This window comes from Antennarius striatus, chromosome 19, assembly GCF_040054535.1.
Source record: "Antennarius striatus isolate MH-2024 chromosome 19, ASM4005453v1, whole genome shotgun sequence".
NCBI lineage: Eukaryota > Metazoa > Chordata > Actinopteri > Lophiiformes > Antennariidae > Antennarius > Antennarius striatus.
In genome coordinates, this window is record NC_090794.1 from 2,402,202 (window position 1) to 2,422,850 (window position 20,649).

General features: G+C 42.6%; 2 protein-coding genes across 9 annotated transcripts; one reads left to right on the top strand and one right to left on the bottom strand.

Annotated features, from left to right (window-relative positions):
• Positions 1-46: 46 nt before the first annotated feature.
• Positions 47-13,228, bottom strand: mia3 (MIA SH3 domain ER export factor 3). Of its 6 annotated transcripts, XM_068341939.1 has the most exons (28): positions 13,064-13,228; positions 11,585-11,718; positions 11,408-11,494; positions 9,222-11,313; positions 7,871-8,179; positions 7,534-7,664; positions 5,905-6,036; positions 5,750-5,771; positions 5,573-5,661; positions 5,389-5,466; positions 5,133-5,243; positions 4,973-5,044; positions 4,786-4,890; positions 4,551-4,673; positions 4,394-4,481; positions 4,242-4,294; positions 4,061-4,151; positions 3,842-3,980; positions 3,582-3,744; positions 3,460-3,495; positions 3,289-3,356; positions 3,078-3,163; positions 2,843-2,956; positions 2,266-2,328; positions 2,125-2,171; positions 1,957-2,025; positions 1,208-1,568; positions 47-1,133 (listed from the first exon to the last, which is right to left on the bottom strand). In XM_068341939.1, the coding sequence occupies exons 1-28, from the start codon at positions 13,182-13,184 to the stop codon at positions 880-882; spliced, it is 5,238 nt and encodes a 1,745-aa protein (XP_068198040.1). In that variant the 5' UTR covers positions 13,185-13,228; the 3' UTR covers positions 47-879. The 6 variants fall into 6 exon arrangements, with proteins under 6 accessions (XP_068198040.1, XP_068198044.1, XP_068198041.1 ...); XM_068341943.1 differs by lacking the exon at positions 2,843-2,956; XM_068341940.1 differs by lacking the exon at positions 2,266-2,328.
• An 859-nt stretch (positions 13,229-14,087) lies between these two features.
• On the top strand, positions 14,088-17,695 carry taf1a (TATA box binding protein (TBP)-associated factor, RNA polymerase I, A). Of its 3 annotated transcripts, none has more exons than XM_068342742.1 (11): positions 14,088-14,220; positions 14,495-14,681; positions 14,839-15,002; positions 15,090-15,203; positions 15,282-15,480; positions 15,645-15,766; positions 15,922-16,080; positions 16,156-16,222; positions 16,461-16,584; positions 16,702-16,856; positions 16,943-17,695. In XM_068342742.1, the coding sequence occupies exons 2-11, from the start codon at positions 14,546-14,548 to the stop codon at positions 16,993-16,995; spliced, it is 1,293 nt and encodes a 430-aa protein (XP_068198843.1). In that variant the 5' UTR covers positions 14,088-14,220; positions 14,495-14,545; the 3' UTR covers positions 16,996-17,695. The 3 variants fall into 3 exon arrangements, with proteins under 3 accessions (XP_068198843.1, XP_068198844.1, XP_068198845.1); XM_068342743.1 differs by having other exon boundaries at positions 16,702-16,840; XM_068342744.1 differs by having other exon boundaries at positions 14,839-14,989.
• The last annotated feature ends 2,954 nt before the right edge of the window (positions 17,696-20,649 follow it).

The window sequence follows — 20,649 nt, forward strand, 5'->3', positions numbered from 1 at the left end:
TTCAGGCTTGTTCCCTGAAACAGATTTTAAATGGAATTTTCTCTGGTTTATAACATCCACATAGAAACTTGCATGAGAAGTTTTCTTGAATTTCCATTTTTAACTCAATCACATTTGGAGTAAATCCAACTTCTTAAAATTTTAGATTTAATAGTGTAGAAATCATCTTTTTTTACCTGCAGTGTTATTTCAAAGGCTTTCTGGTATGTTTATTATAGGAACAGCAGGATTAGTTAATCTAACCAACCGTATTGACGAATAAATCAAATATCATTTTTGAGACGCTGATGAGTGAATCCCGACTTTAAAATGACCCCAAAATGTTGGCCAGGCGGATCATTTACTGATCTAACGAGGCAAAAATGATTCATGTGGTGGAAAATCCAACTCAGCTTTTACCTTCTTTATTATTAAAAGTTTCTACCAACATAGTAAAATAAGTTATACATCCGGCCATCAGAGTACACGTTTGCTTTACAGTCAGTTCTGAAGCAACAGACTTTGGGAAAATTATGGTATTCCTGAAATGTTAGACATGAACCCGCCCTTCTTTTTAAAAAAAAAATTAATTTCCACAGGAAATGACATTAAAATTTGCCCCTTAAAATCATTGCTATTTTTTCTCAAACAATCCTCTGGCTTATAATGAATAATTATTGCACAAGGAAGTGGTCAACCTCATTCATTCAGACACAATCACTGATGATGCTTCCATTTTAGGACGTGATTTTTTTTTTTTATAAACACAGTTTGCATTTTTTTATTTTACAACTGAAATATGAAAAATCTCTCCACCTATGCTTGGACTGGCTCGGGGGTTAACGTGATGGTTGGGGATAAGTTCAAGTCCTCTCTGCCACAGCTGGTGGTGTTTTCTTTTTAAGGCTTGGCCATGGCTGGCCTCACTGAGTCCTGAGGGGCCCCCTGCTTTCCGTGCAGGCCCCTCCCGAGGCCGGCGGTTTCTCCCGTCGAGTTCTGGAGGGCGTTAGGCGGAGCCTGGCCGTAAGCGTCGTGTGCGGGGTGTGGAGGGACGCCCGGAGGCAGGTTGAGGGGCAGGCCGGAGTGGTCGCGTGGTCCGGGGTAGCGCATGTCTGGAGGGAGGGGCGGGCGGGGCCCCATGGGTCCACGGACTCCTGAGCAGCGAGAGGAAACAGAACATTCATGATGGAGAAATAAACGGATTAAAACTGGGGGGGGGGGGGCTTACCGAGCGGTGGCGGCATCGGGCCATAGGGATGAGGTGGGAGAGGACGGAACTGTGGCGGCGGGGGACCCCGAGGATCGTGTCCGGGGCCTGGCCTGGGGAGGAATGCGTGTCCGTTGGCGGGTCGAGGGCCGAATTCTCCGATCGGAGCAGGCGGGGGCAGGACCGGTTGTCCGTTGGCTGGGAACGGAGCCGGACCGTGAGGGAGGTTGTACATGCCGGGTCGCGGCGGTCTGAAGGATCCGTGGGGCGGCAGGCGGCCCGGAGGCGGGAGCTGGTCGTGGGGGCCCACCCCTGGTGGGGGTCCTGGCACCATGGGGCCCGGAGAGTCCCTGATTGGAGATACCAGGAAGGAGGCGGGGCCCTAAAGGGGAAGGGGAGATAGAAAATGAGATCCGTGTGCTGCTTTTTCAAACACGGGTTTTCGAGTGTCAGCTTTTGATTCGGTCATGCAGTGAAGACACACAAACCACACAGTGGCCCCCCAACAACAACAGAAATCACATGACCCACAACAACACATCAGGATTATTTCTATTAATAAAAAAATCAAAACCACCTTTGCAAAAAACCTCCAACTCCGACACACAAACTTTATTTCAGCCTCGGTGCAGTGAGAGTAGATCAAACCACACATTCAGCCCAAACAGGTGCAGTCAGCCCCGCCCCCCCAAACCAAAATGCCTGGAATCGCTCCAGCGTTTGCAGCAGGTGCACAAATACACCCCCCAGGAAACAGCCTCCGTACTCACTGGCTCTGGACTCTCTGAGGAGACCTCAGCCCCCGACTCTGCTTTAATCTGTGGATCTACTTCCTGTGTCTGTTTGAGGAAGGATACACGTAACTGAACACGAAGGCGGCGGCGCCAGATCTCTCAGAGAAACGGGTGGAATCGAGAAAAAAAACCCAAAACACTTACCGATACGTCCACGTTGGTGGGGGAGGAGCTGCGGGGGCCCGTCATGTCTGGAAGAGGACGGAAGAGAACAGCGTTAGGAGATTTAAAAAAAAAGAAAGAAAGATGATGTCATCAAAACGCGCCGCGCAGCAGAAGACGTACCCATTCCAGAGAGGTGTTTGTTTTCAGGGTAACGACCGTGAGGTTCTGACGGAGGTCGTGGACCTGAGCACAAAACAAGATGCCATGAAGAACCAGAGCCCTGAAGACCCGAGAGAACGGAGAAGAAACGAGAACAGAGGAGACGCCGCTCGTCTCTACTCCACAGAGGACGATCGGAGAGGAACCAGCTACACCAGGTGAGTTAAAAGCCCCTGAAGATAGTCGCCAACTGAATTATATGTAACCATCAATAAACGGTTCAAAATAATTGAAATTTATCACCCAAACATTGTGGTTTGGTGATTAAAAGCTGGTTCATCAGGAAATCGCTGCTCAGAGTGAGAAGCTGCTTTAAAAACGGAATTTAAAAAGGGCTTTTAAATCCACAGGAAGGACAGGATGGAAAGAGTTCAAAGGTCAAAGCATGAAACACCCAGAAATAAAAGGAGGAACTCAGGAAGGTGAAAAAGCTGGAAAGAAAAAGGGAAGTCAGGTGGAGGAGAGGGAAAAAAGTGAACACAAGGTGGCACTAGATGGATGTCGTCCAGGAGTGGTGAAGCGATCCGCTGGGACTCACCATACGGGTCGATTCTTCGCCCCACCGGGGCCGACGGGGGGCGCCTGGGACCCTCGATCATTAGAGGGGGGGACGGCGCGCCCCCGCTCACAGGAGAGGGCCCGTAAGAATCACCTGTCGTGATCAGACCATCGTTTATACAAGGAAGAAAGCAAAGAAACAAATCGGAGGAAGCACAGCTCCTCCTCCTCCCATCAGCCCTTGGGGCAGCGACTGGGGGGGGGGGGGGGCTCACCTTGGCGAGGTCCTGCAGGATGTCCAGAGTTGGGGATGAAGAGAGGAGCGCGGCGCTCGTTGAGCTGGGAGGTCAGAACCGCCAGCCTGTGGACGGGGAACAGACACGTTACGCTTCCTGTCTTAAACAAACTACTTCCTGTTTCAGCACAAAGATGAATTCTATTGGTCGGAGGACCTGAAAGCGGTGACTGTCTGGTCGTCACACTTACTTTTCTCTGAATTTGGACGATTCCAGCTTCTCCTGACTCAGAGCTCGCTCTGCATTCCGAGCGTTGACCTGCAGACAGGAAGAGAATCTTTAATCTTCATGTCATCCATCCTGAACAGACTCAACTGTTCAGCTCCTGGAGGAACGTGTGAGTAAATTAAATCTGACCTACCCAGTTTGAGTGAGTTTTATTCTCCTGTTCCTTGATCTGCAAAAGAAAAATCCAGATTTAAATGATTTTTTCCACCATATTTGCTCATTTTAAAATAAAATCAAGCCCGATTTGAGTCCTACCTGCTCTTTATAGACCTCCTCTGTTTTCTTCATCTGCTCCTCCATCTCATTAATGCGCTGTCGTAAGACTTTCACCTGCTCCTCGGCCTCCATGGCTTTTCCTCCCACCTCCGACAGCATGTTCTCTTTGCTGCGCCGCTCTAGCTCCTCTTTGGTTAATCTCCTGCGGAGCCACAGAAACACGTTTCATCAGGGTCGTAAATTTAACGCGCAGAAAAGCGCGACTGGATTCCGCTCAAACGGCGCTGGCGTTCACTCACTGCTGCAAGGCGTTCTCCTTCTGCTGATACATTTCTACCATAATCTCATTTTTCTGCTGGAGGACTTTGAACTGGTTTTCGACATGGCTTTTCTCGTTCTTGATTGTCGCGATGGCGTGCTCCAGCTCCTGGTGTTGCTCTGTTGCGAAACACAAATGTGCATTTAGAGATGGGGGGGCCGGAAAGAAGGATAGGCTTCCAAAAATGTGACCGGCGTACCTTCCAGTGACTTCCGAACCTTTTCCTCATTCAACAGTTTGGACATGAAGCGATCACGTTCTTCTTCGACGACCGAGAGTGTCGTTTGGACCTGAGACATTTTAAACAGAAGCAGGTTAATGTTTCTGTGATCAGTGTTTCTCACCGGAAGCGAGCTTTCATTGCTGTTCTGACATCTTACCCGAGAAACATCCATCATCTGTTTGAGCCGGTTTTTAATGGCTGTCCTCTTGTCTGAAAGAGACACCAGAAGTCTGTAATCCATCTGATACGATAATAAATTAATCTATTACTGTACTGCCTATAAATCTACGTAGGAGAGTTGGTACAAACCACGTGCGACTTCACCGTTGGCTAAAACTTTGGCGTCGCCTTTTTGTGAATCGCAGGCATCGATATCTGCTAGGAGTTCAGACAGAACCTGGAAGGAGACGTTTGTTCAGGATGTGTTTTTCAGAAGGTGATAATCAAGAAATGTGGTGGCGTTTACCTCCACGTTGTGGTCTTTGAGCACCACAGAATCCTCCAGCTCTTTCTGGGACTTCTGATAGACTTTAATCTGCTCATTCAGCTCCTTGTGTTTCTCCTCCCAGTCCTTAATCGTTGCCTTAAGCTGCAAGAAAAGAAAAACTGTAAAAATCTGAACCTAAACTGTAAAATAATTTACAGATATCCAAGATTAAAATTAGAACTCTCTTAACTCATTAAACTGCTGGCTGTCTTACCGTTTTACTCTCATCTTTTAGCGCGGTTAAATCTTTCTCCAGACATTTGTGCTGAACGTTTCTGGCGTCTTCCCGTATCTTGGCCTCATCCAGGAGGACGGTAGTCTGCAGCACACACACACACAAGTTAAAACCACAAGCTGCAAACAATCTTGCGATGTGAAGGAGATTACGCAAAGACTCGCACCTTAGCGAAAGCTTCCTGGATCTTCTTCCTGCTCAGCTGCAGCTTCTCGTTTGACTTCTCCAGTTTGTCAATCTGTCAAAGGAACCGTGAAGCACCATGAATTAAAGGAGGAAGTTAAAGCTGCTTTACATCAGGAGAAGAGAAAGTATTTCATGGTTACCCTGGTTTCATTCTGCAGAGAATTTTTCCTCTGTTCTTCAAGTTCTTTGACATATTTATTCTTGTCTTCTATTAACTCATCGTTCAGTTTTTGTGCTTCTGAAACTTTGCTCTGGGAAAAAGAAAAAAGAGAAACTTCATTCCTAATGAGAAACCATTTAATTCACTCACAATAACATTTAATAACAACAGTCACACTGTCCCCATCACTAAAGTGAAAACAAATGAAAAAGAATCCCTCGTTCTTGAGATCTCACCTCCAGGTCTTGGATTATTTTTCTTGAGCTGGTGACTTTTTCTTTTGACTGCTTTTGATTTTCTTTCAGTTGTTCGCTCTAAAAAAAAAGGAACAAAAAGAATTTAGGAAAGTTCCAGAAATAAAATCTACACTTCCTCAAAAGCATATCATAGATGTTTCCTCAGATTTTACTGCAAGCTCACCTGTTTCTCAAGTTTAGCCATTCTTTCAAGGGCATTGTTCTTCTCTTTTTTTAGAGTCTGAATCTGTTCTGTCAATCTTTTTTCATCCACTGTATAAAGTTTAAAAAAAATAAAAGGAATAAACAGTGTGACATTGCATTTTGAGATCATTTTAATGTAGTAGTCGTCAAAACCTACCCAGGTATTCTCTCTTCTTCACCTAAAAAGATGTAGAAGCAATAAGGATCAGTCTGATGTTCATTTGACTCATTTAGAAATATTAACCACATAATTTTTCTTTATCGTTTGGCCAAATCAACACGAACAATAATCAGCTGAGAGACAAAACTTACTGCCAACACGGTTCTCCAGAAGAACAGGGCCAACGACACCACTCCAACCAAAGCGGTGACGACAGCAGCCTCCCAGGGACAACCGTACAAAGTTTCCCCGGGCTTCCACTCTTCAGGGAGTAGAGAAATCATCTGGAGACACAAACAATACGACATAATCATAATTAAATAGGACTGTAAATAAAAAGTTCAGCATGTCTGAAAATATGTGATAAATGAGGGAGATATAATCATGTTACGAAACGGATAAAATAAGAGCTGGAGAAGAAGTCAGTATTTGTTCAAGTACAGCAACACGTTCCTGACCAAAAAAAACCCCGTATCAATATATATTGATGCATTACATTACTGATCAAATCAACCAAAATCGACCAGGATTTTCCCACATCATCACGGCTTTACCAAGAACTGCAGATTACGCTCAGACAAAGAAACCTTTGAACCGAGCATGAGGCACATCAGGCAGGAAACACTGATGAAATCCAGGGATTACAATTAAAACACACTCCATTTTATTCAGTCAGCTGCATTTAAAAATGAACCTTTAATCCGTGTTGTGTTTATCTGTATTCAAACTGTAAGATGCATTACTGACAAACTAACTAAATAAACAAATGACGTGGACTTTAAATGTCGTGTGTCTAAATTACAGAAGCATTGTTGTTGTTAGTTGAGTGTTCCTGGATGATTAGCTAACGATGAAGCGGAGGTGCTTTAGCCATATGCTCATTAACACGTCAGCAGACAATGATAGCTCGACAAATAGTGGATTTTTTCACTCACATGTTGTAGCTGGTGGAGAAAAAACACGTAAACATGACCGGTTTCCATTGTAGGTGTCGTTATTGTATCACCATCCATGACAGACAAAAAAAAATAAGAAAAAAAAGAGAAATATCCCGAGTGTGCTCGTTTGACAGCTACCGGATCAGCTAGCTAAACCGCTAACAACAGCTAGCATCAAACAAACTCCCACTTATGTTTAGCGCTAACCGTTAGCATTAAAGCTTAACGTGACGGTGACGGAATACAAAATATAATACAAATAAACCTGTCGTTCCAAACAGTCAAAAAAAAGGACAACAGCTTCCGTATAAAACGCGTTTTAAAGTGTATATAAACTCGACAGCTCTGAATTCTTCTGACAGCTGTATTTCAGAACATCTATCAGCGTTTCAGGTCCAAAACAAGGCCCGCCGGTGGCGGTAGCGTCCAGCTCGGCACCGGCTGTGTTGAACTTCAGCCTGAGCGCCGCTACAGTCAACAGGAGGGGGAGGGTCGTGGGACGTTCAGAAACAATCGGAAATTTGTAAGCTATGAAGCGTATGAGAGCAGGAGTGAGCCAACCACTTTGAGAGCAACTAATTAAACATCAATGTGTAACTTTAAACATTTATTTTGAGTGAATGATATTAATTTCAAATCATTACTTTACTTTATAATTACTCGAGTAGCTTATCTTTTCATACTATGTTCAAAAATGTGGAAAAAATACCTTACATTGCCAGTATTTTTGCAGATATGACAACAGTTTGTGTGAACTGCAGCATCAATTTGCATTATTAGCTTACAGACATTAGCTGTGCATTTAAATGTGTGTATATAGCAGCTTAAAATGGTTTTACTTACCACAATGGTCCACTCTGCAGTCTTATTCTTCATCAATGAAAGGATGCAGCTCATGTAAACAATTCCAGTTGAGAACAATCCTGCTTCTTCTTCGTGAATTTCAGACACCGGTTCCATGGATTCCAGAGAATCTGACAGAATAAAAGTTATACAGTTAATGTAAATCATGAACAGGTTGAGTCAGGAAGTTGCTGTCACAATCTGCTCGTTTTCTATAAAACCTCCACAGTAATAGCCAGTTGAATATTTTTTGTCTTAAATTAAAACCTATTTTATAAAACTGGATTATTTAATACAATAAACTTAATAGTTTCTATTAGCAGTTTATATTACTGACCTGAGGGGGAGTGCTCCACCTCGACAGGAAGACCCGTGTCTAGTGGATTCTGCAGGGTGGTATGAGGGATTTGAGGTATCTCTTCTGATTCGCTGAAGCTTGGCTGATTGTCTTGATTATTATTGTAGCGTCCGCCATCCTGCTCAATGCTGACGTGAGGTGAAGTGTTGACCTCGTCTAAAACCACCAGCTCTTCAACAGTCTGTGCTGGACTTTCCACGTGTCCTGTTGCTGTCATGTTGTTGTCAACCTCAATACTGTCTTCAAGAATATGGGGTGCCTCATCTTTCACATTTAATTCTTTTTTATCTGACATAAAAATATGGAGATAAAACAAAATTAAAGAGACATATGGTCAGTCAAGGAGATAATTTCCAACATTTTTGAAGCGAAACAAAATTGAAATCATGTTGCCTAAGTATATTATAATGTTCTTGTTATTTTATCAAAAATGTTGGGAGTAATACAAAAAATCTGTAGGCTGTACACAACACAAAACCTTAATTTCTAACATTTATGTATTTGTGACAATAGTTGCCTTGCTTTTTTCGGATTTATCAACATGCACTTGAACACATCTGGGTTGAGTAAGCAAAGGGTCAACTAAAGCACAGGAAGGTTCCTGCAGGATCAAATGACTGCAGCTACAGACTGGATTTCAACCTGAGACTCATGCAAGTTAAAATGAAAACAACTAAAACAAGAACAAATTTTTAAGCTGGAAAAGCAAGATATATCTAATGTGTGGCACATTTTTTTTCTTGCTGTGACAACATGAATAAACATTCCCTAAAGGAATAATATTCCATTACTGCACATTTCTGGTAATACTGTACATAAAAAGATGACTGATAATTTCACAAACCAGGGCAAAGATGAATTTCTGCTTTTCTGATTCCAACATTACAGCAAAATTTTAATAATATCAGGAAATTGAAGGTGATCGCATAATTTTTGATGATGATCAAGAAAAACAAATGAGTCCAGTAAAACACATTTAAATATTTTACCTTACACTTCTGCACTACTTTACAAAAGGTTGTGGTTTATTCTTGGCATGCTATTTATAACTTAACTTGAATAATTATTATTCACAAATCTGATTTCCTTTAATCTGGTTTTTGTTTTTTTGTTTCCATCCTTATTTTTGATCATTTTTCTTGGTGCGTATAATTTTATTCTTTATTTTAAAACACCCTGAGGTGCATTTCTTGTACGAATGTCAATACTTGCAAAGAAAAGAGCTGCATCTGCAGATCACGGGCCGATGCAGGTCACTATATTTGAGTGAGGTGAGTAAACCCTGCAACTCTTGTCAATGCTTCAGCAGAAAATAAAAACCTAAACCTACCTTGCTGAACATAGGACTCTTTTTCCACTGCCAGAGGTGTGGTGTCACTAGCCGTCGAATACTTCTGTCGCAGACTGAACGCCAGCTCCTGGAAGTCGTCCAGGATTTCCGTCTCCTCGTCTAAGGCACTTGTGTCCACGTCTTGGTCGTAGCTGCGTTTTTTGCCTTGGCTGTCGAGCATCTTCTCGATCTCATCCAGGATAGCGTTCTCGGAAGTCTCCAGGATACCTTCCAGCGCGGTCTCGATCTCGTACGTGGCGCCCGTTTGCAAGCGCCGCGTGGCCTCCAGTTCTGCATCCAAGTCCGAGAACATGGCTTCCAGTTTAAAGAGGTTCTTGAGACCCAGGAGCTTCTGGATCCGCTCCATGTTCTCCTCTGTGAAGCGGTCTCGAAGCAAAGTCAGCCTCAGCACGCTGTCGCTGTACTCGGGCTCCGGCGTCGCCCCGGTGGGCGTCGTCGTTTCGGGTAAAGCTTCGACGGGTTCTACTTTGTCAGACTCGGAGAAAAAAAGTGCGTTTTCATCGGCAAGTAATTCCTGATGCCCCTCCTCTCGCTCCGTCTCCTTGTCTTCCTCCTCCTGTGATTCCACCGAAAGAACTTCTTCTAGAATCTCTGGTTCCTCAGTGGAAACATCCAACATTAAACCATCATTCATCTGATTTGTTGGGCTAGCATCTACGCTTTTCTCCTTCTTGTCCGCATCTGAATCCTCTGACCTCGTCTCCTCCGTGGACCGGTCCTGATGGATTTCAGGTTCCGGACTCAATAATTCTTGATCCGTCCCAGCGTTTTTGTCTCGCAGTTCATCAGCTGAATCCTCCCTCTGCTCCTGAGCGGCGGCGTTCCGAGCGTCGCTCCCTGAATCTCTGAACACGTCCGCCTCTTTGGTCTCAGTGGGTTTTTCTGCAGCATCATCAGAAACAGCGGCGGGATCATCCTGCGGCGCTGGATCCGCCGATGATGGGCTGGTTTCTGTTGGTTTGAACCTTTCCTCCCAACCTTCCTCAGGTCTGACCACTTCTCCATCACTCTCATCATCATCATCATCATCATCATCCTCATCATCATCATCACCATCATCATCATCAGCAAATGAGAGTTTCTCAGTGTCACTGTTTGGGTCTGTACTTTCTGTTGGCTCAGATCTGGAGGAAGGATCCTGTAAATGCAGCTCTGCGCTGTTCTCCTCTGGAGATATTGGATCTTCAACGTCGTTCTTAGTTTCCTCAAAGCTCTGAGGGGTTTTTGAAGTGGCCTCTTCTTCCTCATCGTCGTCATCTTCTCCTTCCTCCGAACTCAAATCCTGCTCCGTCACCTCTCCACCCGTGACAACCGAAAAAACAGCATCTCCAAGTGAGCTCCACACGTTCTTGTCCTCCCCGGTCTCCGGTTTATCTTGATGTGTTGAGGGACTTTGGCTCAATTTGAGGTCATCAGAAGACGGAGCGTTCACACTTTCTTCGGAGTATGACAGAAATGGAGTTCCTGCTTTAACTTCGGGGTCTTCATCAGGAGGACTCTCCTCATACTCGTCTTCTTCCTCTTCAAATGGGGTAAAGTTTGTGGTGACGAGATCGTCAGAGACGACGGCATCAAAAGTTGTTCCAAGGGTCGTTTTTAGCTCAGGGATTTGAAGTTCTTTTAAAAATGAAACCGATTCTCCTCCTGAAACGTCATCGACTTTGTCCACAGATTCAGATGTTACGGAAGCATCTTTTGTTTCACTTCTTTCCAGAGTAATTTTCTGCAAATCTGAGTCTTCGTTTTCTCTTTGTGTTTCTTCAGGAACAGCTTCTGTTTCAGATGTTTCAGATTCCACTTCAGGATCAATTTCAGGTAAAGAGGCACTTGGATCATCTGGGACAACATCGAAATCCTCTGTGTCTTCATCACCCTCAGTTTCCTCTTCATCTCCACCTTCCTCATCGGCTGGTGGTTGTGTTTCTGTCTGAGGATCCTCGGCTGTTTGGATTTGGTCCGACGCTGCTTTATTGTCTCCATCGTTGGCCTCCAGTGACGAGCCTAACAGTGAATCTATGTCGTAATTTTTAAATTTATCATATCCAGTGTCAAAACAGACAAAATCTGTTTCCTGAAAATGAGACACAAATATTAAATTGAACAAAATATGTTTGGATCTGAAAGGTTTGAATGATAGTTTTCATTTCAGCAAAATATTTTCATACCTCTGTTGGAATTTCATGTTCTTTTTCAGTATAATTGTGGTTAACAGCAAGAAGGTACTTCGGGAAATATCCAAAGTTACTTCCGACCTATTGAGAAGAACACGTGGAGGATTATACAGACATGGACAAACCTTGATGTTTGCACTGCTGCTTAAATATTAAAGATAACACACTCACACTTCCGGCCCATATGTCTCCTCTTCTGCCGGACAACTTGTAGTAAACATAGATAGTTTCTGATTTCTTGACAGACAGGAACCGACAGTCTGGTCCTGAGAAATCTTTCAAGGCTTTTCCCCGACACAGGAGCACTGTAAAAGCAAAAAATAAAGCGTTAGGAAAAACAAACAAACGGAAACTTAATCAGTTATTTTCGACATCGACATTGTGCAGACCTCTCCTTTTACAACACTGGAACTGATAATTCTAGAGCACAACTGAATCACCAACCTAGTTTATTAAGAAAAAAGTAGCTATAATCATTTCAAATCTACCTTTTCAGGTCAAAATATTGCAGGTACAATAAACGATATATCTATTTGACCTGCAACATAGGCTGTGTCTTGAATTTCATCCCGTTGTGTGATCGAACTTGACACCGCTGCTCTAGAAAATAACCGATGCCCGGCATTCAACAGTAGGTAACGACTAAACTGAACGGTTTTTAAATGATGGGGGATATTACTGAAGCTTTTAACTTAGTATATGTCTTTATTTTACAGTCTAATGAGTCTAATCTTTCCTCTTTTATGACTCAGAACTGATACGCTCCCAATAAAACGATCACTTTTCACCTGCAGTAATTTAAGAGAAACATCTGGATAAATTCAATGCAGATCAAGATCATTTAATTCTAATTTCACCTCAGATCTGATGTCTCTGTCTCAGCTTTTTATCCCACATAATCTGAAGAAACCACATTGATGATGAGTTGAATGAATAAAATAGTAATGCATGCCTTCCATTTTCTTATTCTTGAGTTTTTTTGTTGTGGAAACTGTCTACTACTTTTTAAGCTGAGAGAATGATAGAAATCAGAATGTGGGGGGAAACCACATGAGGTCAAAACCATCAGAAGGTTGTCCTTCTTCCTAAATCCCCTCCGGGTTGTGTTGTCTTAAATCTGGAAACGCAAACTTGGGTAACAGTGAATTAATATTTATCAACCATTACTCACCTGAATCTAATCGTTTGTATGTCATTTACAGTAAAGATAAATATTATACTGAATAATAAATCAAATAAATAGCATTTGCCGCAGGATGACCAATTACTGTTAGCATGTAGCTAATGTTTACTACTATGTATGTGTGCGGGTACTAGCCGGCCGGTGGCTAATTAGCTGCTAACATTAGCTTCCACTTTACATAAAGGCAGGCCGCAAATTCTAGCAGTAGTAGCTAAACCCGTCCAAGCTGAACAGTGATTGACTTCAGTATTAGCTTCCCTTGTTTAATCCGAACAGCACAGATACGTAGCATGAAGCTAACCGGTGGAGGATATCAGGGCAGTGATTATCGATTAGCAACAGGTCCGGAGATAAGGCGGTTTATGGCTAGCTGTAGCATCGGGATGCGGCAGGACGAATCCTCCAAGTCCCGATTAAACAAAAACGTTATCAGTCAGGAAAAAAACAACAACAACAACGAAACTTACTGCTGCATTCCTCATCGGCGCATCTTTTAAAGTCGGAGAAACGTTTTTCCAAGGCTGCCGTGCAGATAAAATTGAATAAAAGTAATAAAAAGCCTTGTCGGTAAAAGTGTTTTGCTGCCATGCTGGCAATTTCTGTTGCCTTGGCTGGATGGATCCTCCTGTCTGAGCTCCACCAGCAGGGAGAAGGAGACACGTCAGCACAGCAGATCCGGATTGGGTGTAGCTGGGATGGGTTTATACAGGATGGAAGGCTGAGAAGAAAAAAAAAACCCCGTATCTGTTCCTTTTATTACTGCAGGGTTCAGGAAAGATTCTGCTGGATCCAATTTGTTGATCGCAGCCTCTTCTGCTAACACTGAGTGTTCACCTTCTACATCTGCTCTAGTTGTTCTTGTAACTCCTGGTGCTTGTCCATCTTTTCATACTCCTTCCTGATGTTGCATTTGACCAGGATTCCTACCATGACATCCCCTCTTTCTTCTTGGTAGTACACAGAGATAGTATAGATACTGCATGGAGTATTTACTTGAAGCTGCTCCGATGTACCAACGTCATCTATCAGGATCAAAGCCTCCTCTGATGTGAAAGCACCAGGTTACCAGGCAACCTAGCTGCATGCAACTTCTTTTCTTTGGCCTGTGGCTGTAGTAGCATACTACCAGTTCAAATGGTGGCAAAGAGAGCCTTTTGACCGCAATATGTAAAGCATAAATTAACAAGATAAATCCATTTCTGATGCAGAGAGGAAAAACCAGAAAAGAAGCCCAATAGGAACAATAATAAAAACAGTGGAAGCATACTTAAAAGAAATTGTCATAAAATAATTCTACATACACCTTATTAACTTTCATTTATTTAATAATTTCGGTTTATTAATTAGCATTTGGTGCACGTTTTACTGTCATGCTACAGTGTTCGTGTGAACTTAAAGAACCTGAAAACATTTAAAAAAACGGACTCTTTGTCCCGCCCCTTCCGGCTATTGCAACCAATAGCCGCGTGGCATCTCTCTCCACTTCCGGAACGACTGTGAAAACACGGCGGTGACAAAAACGTGTGAAAATCACACGGATCTTTAAGAGATTACGAAACAGTAGAAAGAAAAAAGGAAATCGCACAAACTAAATGTGGGATCAGAGTTTTATCGCCCGATACAGGTGAGCTAGCTTTCAGCTGTACTTACCTTTATTGTGATCCACGTTAATAAAGAAACTAGCTAACGGTAGCATGTTAGCATATATTGTCTTCTGTAATAACGATACGAATAATAATAATAATAATAATAATAATAATAATAAACGATATACCTTAAACATACTTACCTTAAATACGTGTTTTCCAAGTTTTCCTTCCTGTTTTTATGTTGTTGTTTTTATTAGTTGTCTTAGCGATTTAGTAAATTAGTAAGATCATTGGATTCTCTTCCTCCAGGTGGAGGTAGTGGACAAAGTATTAGAGGAGGAGGCAATAATCTGACTTGATATGCCGATTATGGATCATTTGGAAAGAGAACCAGAATCTCCTGAAGATTTAGAGGATGACAACGGTTCAGATGAAGATAACTTCTCAACAGGAAAGAAAAAATCAGCTCTCCCTCTGGTTCATCCCGAGTGTGAAAGTGAGTTTACTGTGTCTGTTTTTTACTTTTTACTTTGTAGAGTCTATTAAAGACTTTTATATCATCTAATATTATAATATGGACTCTCATTGCTCTCTCAGATATGCATATAATTATTAGCAGTATTATGAAATAACAATTTTGGTTTCATATTTAGAGATACCAAAAGAATTTGGGTTCCACCAGAGTACCAGAGTTTGTCTGCAGCACGTCAGAGAAGCTCTGCTGCACCACAGATGGCAAGAGGCAGCAGAATACATGGCGTGTTACCCACAAATGTTGGAAAACACAACCAATGGCACAGCTCGGTGGGTTAAAGAGGTACATTTGGTTTTGGCTACCTATCATTTTGTGTTTTATGTTTCCACATCAATAAGATTAACATTCTTTTTTGCAATCTGCATCCAGCGTCTTTGGAGGTTCAGCGCTGAGATCCTCCACCATCACCCCAACTCAAAGATGGAAGACTACAACAATATCTACGAACGGCTGAAACACTCAGGGTTTAGACATTACATGATGGTATGTTCTCAGCTCTACCTGACTTCACAGAGCGTCGTTACACTTTTATTTAGTTTTGCTTCTTATTTGCGTTTCTAGATCTCTTTGGAACATGCGTTTCACATCTTGCTGCATGGTGACATCAAGGATGCAAAACATCAGCTGTCTGCAGCTGAAAGTTGGAGATATGGGAAAGAATCGGCAGCTCAGTATCAGAAGACTAAACTGGTCCAGGCCTACAGGGGTTTACTGGATTACATCATGTGGTGTGACATCAAGTCTACACACACCAATTTTGGTAAGATGATACTCATTTTACACCCAAAGTGGTTATTATTCAGTTCCATCTATTACAGGATCTGGTGTGTAGCGACACTGCCATCTACAGGCCAGACAAGGGAACTACTCCTTTAAAAATGTTCTCCTGTGTCTGAAAGTTGAACCACATCCATATGCTTCCAGATGATCCTGACTCTACTCTCAGCAAAAACATGCACAACTCCTTCAGATCAGCCTCTGTGAGTCTTCAAGAGATTTTGAAAACTCCTGGCGTCTGGGATACTTTCATACTGAGTTACACTGAGGTGAGCACTCGTACCCAACTGCTTCATTATTGAAATATCTGATACCACGAGATGAAACGGATTGCATTGGAACAATTAGCCTTCAAGAATCCTGGTGATCTAATATTTGTTGAAAGGTCCCTGTTTATTGTATAAGTGTCATCTTATTCGGACAGATGTTGGAGTTTTATGGGGATCACAAAGAGGTTTTAAAAATCCTCAGTGACTACGCTTATGACGACACCTTTCCACCCAATCCCAACGCACACGTTTATCTGTACCAATACATGAAGCGGCAAGAAACTCCAGAGAAGAAACTGATGAAGGTGTTGAAGGTAAGGATCACTTGATGAGTCAGTGAGTATTTATATAAGTGCATTTTTTATGATGTAAATTCTTTTTTGCTGCAGCATCTTCACGCATTGGTTCCAAGCCACGAGCTGATGTTGGAGTACAGCGCTCTCCTCCTTCAGTCGGGTAAAAACACACGTGTTTCTTAGAAATATCGAGCCATTTGTCAAAGTCAGTTCAGACATAACAGATAATTAATAAGAATCAAAATGAATTTATGTGGAGTAAAAGGATCATTTTCGTTGACAAGAATATAATGTCCAGAAAACATTGCATTGGATCCAAATACCTTTTTTATGTCCATCATCTCATAATTTTTCTTTTTTTCCCGTAATAATTATCAATGTTTTTTGCTTTTCTTCAGGGGAGAAAAGTGATATCCAGAAAGCTTTGGCGGTCGTTCTGGAGATGCTGGACTTCACCTGCTGGAGGACCAACTTGGACGTTTGGAAGCGTTTACGAGACATCGTTAAAACAATAGAGTTGAGGTACGTATATACGTATGTGAAAGTTTTTAGAGTATTACAAGCACGCTTATACAATAAACTTAACAGTCTTGTTTTTGTGTGTTGACGCCTTGCGTTCGGTTTCGTGTGTCAATGCAGTGAAAACTGGAAGGACGTCGTCTCTGAACAAATGGCTGTCAGGAAAGGCTGGTGGCCCCAGCTGCACTTCACCAGCCCCCACGCCTCCAGAGACTGCGAGGAGAACCCGGAGCTCCTGGAGTTGAAGTCCTCTCTGATGGTAATCCTCTGCCCGGGTAAGAGTGTGTGACTAAAATCATGACTGATACGTTGGATAATAAAGTATAAAAAGTAGTAGATGCGAATGTCTTTCTCCTTACAGGCGTGAATCTTCGTTACTCGGCTCGACAGGTGAACAGAACGATGGAGACTTGAATTGCATCCTCAGAATTCTCAGTGAAGAACAGAACTCCTCCGATGAGCTGGTGGACTTTGCCTCGCACTCAGTATCTGCTCTGGAAGGTTTTTTTGTTCTCTTGGGGTTGTTCTTAAGGTCTGAAACCTCATTCTCCTTCCATGTATGCTAAATTTTGCCCTGAGTTTAGCCCACGATGTCCACTAGGGGGAGCTGCTGCTCAGCAGATTGTGCTGCGAGCATCTGGAGGTTGTGGCCACCGAATTTACTCTGAAACGCTGGCGACGGTGACTATTGGTGCTGATATTTATTTCATGGGTTTTTGCAAACATTTGAACTTGAAGTAGAGCTTCGTCCTGCCCTCGCCGGATCTTCCACCGCTGCACGGAGGGAGGGATTTTTAGGTCACGAATGAGTTTCACGTCACACCGCCTGAGGGATTCTCTCTCAGTCAAACCTTTTGTCACATCAGAACGACCAACACAGACCTTCCAGCAACGTCATCTGATTTGGTTAAGCGGAGCAGACTGCTGTCAGGTGGTTTGCTGCTGTTAGCGTCGGCGTGTTTCAGTCAGTTTTTATATCTGCTTGTTTTTATATCCTTCGCTGCTGACCTTGATTCAGGGTGCTTTGTATTTTTGTATGCCTTGATTCCATCTGATTATCTTCTGTAATTAAAAAAAATAAAAAAGACATTCTTGTCATAAGAACCTTTCAGAATCCCGGCCTTGAAACGCTGCGCTCCTTCTCCTTCAGACCAAACCGCAAAATATAAGTCTTACATCCAGCAGGATGCCAATTTAATAAGTGAGAGTGTCTGTACTGATTCTGTTCTTCTTGCCGTGCAGCGACTCAGTCAGCTGCACTGTGTGTGTGTGTGTGTGTGTGTGTGTGTGTGTGCGCGTCGCTCTGCAGTCATTACATAAACCGGAGCCCAGAGCGCTCGCCCCACCGGAGGAGCAGCTGCAGAAAGGATCTGGGAATACACAGCACATGTTTGCAAATCCCAAACTCAGGCAGCAGCAGCGAGGAGGATGAAGTCAGCGGTCACTGCTTCAGATCATGCTCTGCTTCTGACCTTTAAAAATCTTTTTTCGTCCCAGAGATTTGAATATTTAAGTCAGATGCTCACGGTTGAGGCAGCTTGTCAGCTCTTCACTCCACTGGAGGTTTATTTTCCTCCTCACGAGCATCTTTGTTGAGTTTACAACATTTTTTTTTTTGTTGCTGGAGTTTCTTGTAACTCTCGCCCACTCAGGGGTCATTGGCTAAAGGAGTTTCTTGTGCAGCTGTACTTTTCTTTCCCACTCCAGATCACCAGAGATATTCAGTTTCCAGGTTCTGACTGAGGAAAGCAAACTGAAGTCTGAGGGCGTTCTCATGCTTCACTTAAAACTTACACCACTGTTTCCTCCGGGGGATTTAAGTGTGTTGTAGTCGTAGTCCAGGGAAATAAGAATTAAGTTCTCCGAGGCAGGATACCTATAACTTATGCATCAATATGAATCAAGATGCACACATTTATAAGAAGAATTCAGCTTGTTTTGGGGGCTTTTACGGTTCAGTGTGTGTAGATTAAAAGATTTACATTGCCGTTAATCCAGGAACAATGTGTGGTTAAATACATTAATAAATCAAATATTTGGGCAAGACTTGCTAACAGCCAGTCTGGATAAACACCACTTGATGCTAATATTGGGTAAACATGAATATTGTAATATATTATTTATTGGAGGATTCTGGGAAATGCGCCATCGGCTTTCATTCTGATAAATATCTAGCCATCTTCCTGAGGCTCAACAGCATGAATGTGAGGCCTTCAGTTAGCTTATCTTAGCATAAAAATTTTAGATTTCCCAGTTTGGGATCAATAAAGTATTGTATACTGGTATGTTAAAAAAAGAAGCTGGAAAATGTGAAATAGTCTAGTTCTGTTTCTAGAAAACAAAATCGAATTGCTTTACACTGTAAATCTTTTGAGCATTTATTCATTGAATCTGCAAAGAAATTTCAAATTATTCTATAAATCTCAATTTTTTTGCCAGAGCTTCCTACGGGTGTAAGATCAAGGGGTTAAAAATACACTTTTGCATAGAGTACAAATGTTAAATTCTGTATTTTCCTATATATTAGATGTCAGTTTTACTCGTGCTATTAGCTTTAACATTAACAGTCTTTTATACCGGCAGGTATTACACATTTACAACCTGCTGAATACATCCACTGGTGCTACTGGAACCAGAGCGGCTCCACTGGTTCTGAGAGGAAACGTGATGATGTATGTTCATCTGGGACGGTACCCCGAGGCCGCAAGGACACGCTGTGAAATCTATCACGTCAAAATAAAAGCATCCTCCCTCTGAGGGCTCATCTGACGACTGTAACAGGCCCTTTGCGCCTCCTCGGAGAAATTTTTAGGACATCTTTGGAGCCACAGGCTGTGAACTGACAGGTTTGATAATGGTTGTGTAATTAATCATCAGCACCAAGTTTTAAAAAAAGAAAAGAAAAGCCAAACAAGTCATGTAGGGACAGATGTTTTAATTTTATGCCTGAAGTAGAAAGGCTGAGGATGTTGCTTTGCTGTGTGACTTTAATTGAGTTTTCCATTCTTTTACAGTCACACACACACACACACACAGCCTGGTGACTCAGGGTCTCGCTTGGTTGGTCTGCAGGGCTCTGGGGATTTGTAACCTAAAATCCAGACTTGCACAGTGACAGCGTAACATCTCAGTAACTCTGCAAGAGGTTTGAGGTCCAGGACGGTTTGAGAGTGTGATAACTCAGCCGTGCAATTGGGATTTAACACACTGATGTGTTTGCCAGCGTTCCATGTCCCGAGCAAGAGGGAGTGAAACGGGAAAACATGAGGCTGGAACCGCAGATCAAACTGAACAAGATCCCCACCCCCACCCCCCATCATCACCACCACCACTACAAACTGCACCACAAATTCATCAGTATTTGACTTATCCTTTGATACACAGAGTAGGAAATATTGATATAATATTTATAGATCACATTTGGAGATGAAATGATGATGAGAGAGAGGTGCTGAGAAAGGGAGTGAGAGACCACAATTATTATTATTATTCTTATTGTATTATTATTGTTATTATTAATTAGTATTAATAATGATAGTATTAATAATGGCACTGGCGTCACCCATCGTCACTGCCGTGGATCTCTCCATGGTAACCTGCGGGTAAACAAATGAGGCTAGTAGGAGAGACATGAATGTGTTGAGCTCATTGCATCATGGGAAGCCAAAGGTTTTCCCCTTTTAGCCTAAGAGAGTCTCAAATTTAAGTTTCATCAAAGGACGCAGAGAAGAGGCTGATAACTAATGATGTTGCTTTTGGAAGGCATCCTGAAGTCTTTTGATGGACTCTTGATTCCGACAAGAGGAGCGACAAAAATCACCCGAGGGGAGTCGAGGTTTGGGGAACTTCCAGGAGAGAAAATAGGCCAAAAAATTAAATGAAGGCTCCCCAAAATATCCTCCCAGTCCTGTCTGTAAAGTAAAAATGCAACCCCAATATCTTTGTTTTTGGCGTGTTGCGGCAAAAAAAGCTTTCAATAATATATTAGGAGAATAAAGATGTCCAGGGAAATGCAGTTTGAGTTTCTTTGGGCAATCTCTGATGAGGCCGCTGCTCCTCAAGACTCCT

Coding starts and splice junctions, on each gene's coding strand:
- mia3 (XM_068341939.1), bottom strand. CDS start 13,184: ATGGCAGCAAAACACTTTTACCGACAAGGCTTTTTATTACTTTTATTC. Junction 5,244..5,388: donor AAATAATCCAAGACCTGGAG/GTGAGATCTCAA, acceptor TCTTTTTCCCAG/AGCAAAGTTTCAGAAGCACA. Junction 2,329..2,842: donor GCGAAGAATCGACCCGTATG/GTGAGTCCCAGC, acceptor TTTTGTGCTCAG/GTCCACGACCTCCGTCAGAA.
- taf1a (XM_068342742.1), top strand. CDS start 14,546: ATGCCGATTATGGATCATTTGGAAAGAGAACCAGAATCTCCTGAAGAT. Junction 15,767..15,921: donor TCATACTGAGTTACACTGAG/GTGAGCACTCGT, acceptor TTATTCGGACAG/ATGTTGGAGTTTTATGGGGA. Junction 16,081..16,155: donor AACTGATGAAGGTGTTGAAG/GTAAGGATCACT, acceptor TTTTTGCTGCAG/CATCTTCACGCATTGGTTCC.